Source organism: Chiloscyllium plagiosum, chromosome 23 (assembly GCF_004010195.1).
Source record: "Chiloscyllium plagiosum isolate BGI_BamShark_2017 chromosome 23, ASM401019v2, whole genome shotgun sequence".
Taxonomy (NCBI): domain Eukaryota; kingdom Metazoa; phylum Chordata; class Chondrichthyes; order Orectolobiformes; family Hemiscylliidae; genus Chiloscyllium; species Chiloscyllium plagiosum.
The window spans coordinates 8,461,335-8,463,202 of NC_057732.1; the positions used below are offsets into that span (position 1 = coordinate 8,461,335).

At 42.9% G+C, this 1,868-nt stretch overlaps 1 protein-coding gene across 2 annotated transcripts in view; it reads right to left on the reverse strand.

The window, feature by feature from the left end:
* The window catches only part of pyroxd1 (pyridine nucleotide-disulphide oxidoreductase domain 1), a 28,361-nt gene extending 28,119 nt beyond the window's left edge, over positions 1–242 (reverse strand). Inside the window, exon 1 of one of the 2 annotated variants that reach the window (XM_043713440.1) lies at positions 170–242. Coding sequence is in view for 1 of the 2 variants with exons in the window: in XM_043713439.1 (XP_043569374.1) it covers positions 9–89 (81 nt within the window). In the remaining variant the exon portion in view is untranslated. Of the gene's footprint in view, positions 1–8; positions 134–169 lie in introns of those variants that run through there. The other variant, XM_043713439.1, reaches the window with a different exon arrangement.
* Positions 243–1,868: the final 1,626 nt, after the last annotated feature.

Sequence of the window (1,868 nt, forward strand, 5' to 3'; positions counted from 1 at the left end):
TTACTTACGTGTTCAGTGCAGGTGACCCCCGCCACCCCTCCCCCCACTATGATAAACCGAGCTCGAACAGGTTCAGGCACCGTCGCCATGGCAGCGCAGCGACCCACTCTCCGACCGAAACCCGGAAATAACGTCAGGGGCGGGATCAGCAGCTCCGCGCATGCGCTACCTGCCAGCCTCGGTCCACGTGGTTCGAGGTCCCCAGGAGCCGTGAGAGCGCCACATGCAGCCACTCGGTGTAACTTCACCATTCATTCATTCATTGCAATGGGACATCTTATACCGAGTTCTCATGATGCAGTACCTGGGTGCTCCTTAATTGCCCTACAACTTTCATCTTCGAATTACCCAAAAACAAGCTCTGAGATGAACTTATTACAATTGGCTTTAAGAAACCTGCCCCTAAAAGCAAATATGTTGTCAGATCATTGGAGCTTTGCTGTCCGTGAGGTACATTTTCACTGGGGCTGTTACAAACGTGATAGGACAAGTGGCCTTCATGTGCTGTAACATTTCTGTGCAATAAAGTATATGGAGTTTCCAACTTCATATTTGTGCCACATCTAAGACCACATCAAACAACTCAACATTACCCTGCCTCCTCATTGCTGTTGAAATTACCTTTCATGGCACCATGCCAATCAAGTTATGGAGTCATCCAGCTTTGAAGCAGACCCTTCCGTCCAACTAGTCCGCAACGACCATATTTCCAAACTAAACTAGTCTCACTTGCCCGCGTTTGGCACATATCCCAAACCTTTGCTATTCATGTACTTACACAAATGTCTTTTAAAAGTTGTGACTGTACCAGCATCCACCACTTCCCCTGGCAGTTCATTCCACACACAAACCACTCTCTGTGTAAAAACGTTGCCCCTCATATTCTTTTTAAATAATCTCTCACCTTAAAAATATATCCCCAAATTTTGAACTCTCACCTTAAAAATATGTCCCCTAGTTTTAAACTCCCCCGCCCTAAGGAAAAGACACCTGCTATTCCCCTTATCTTTGCCCCTCCTGATTTTATGATCCTCAATAACATCAGATGAAGTGATGAAGGAGCAGCTCTCCAAAAGCTTGAGATTTGAAATAAACCTGTTGGACCAATAAGCTGGTGTATTGTGACTTCTGATTTTGTCCACCTCAGTTCAACACCAGCACCTCCATGTCATATAATCCTCAATAAGGTCACCCCTCAACCTCCTACGCTCCAATGGACAAAGTCCCAGCATATTGTTGATTTTTATAACTCAAACTCCTCCATTCCCTGGAACATTTTGGTAAATCTTTTCTGAACCCTCTCCAGTTTAATAATACTGTTCCTTTAACAGGGTGACCAGAAATGCGCACAATACTCCAGAAGAGGCCTCACCAATGTCCTGTACAACCTCAACATGACAAACCCAACTCCTATACATAAAGGTCTGAGCAATGAAGGCAAGCATGCTAAGTACCATCTTAACCACTTTATCTACCTGTGATGTAAATTCCGAAGAATTACTTCTCTGAGATTTATCCACCTTTACATTTCTAATACCTCCAGTACTTCCTCTTTTGTAATGTGAACTGTTTTTAAAACATCAATATTTATTTCCACAAGCTCCATTTCTTCTGTCCAGTAAAAATTGACACATAATATTAATTTAGTATCTCTCCCAGCTTCAGAGTTTCAACACATAAATGACCTCATTGATCTTTAAGGGACTCTATTCTCTCCATTTGTTATTTTTCTCTTAATGTGTGATGCTGTTGCTCCATTAACAAGGTTATATTGTCCTTGTTTTTTTTCAAAAGAGGTTGTCTGTGTTTAGGCCACTTTGTGGCTGACAGATACTGCCTAAGGCAACAATCAGGGACAAGGGCTTTTA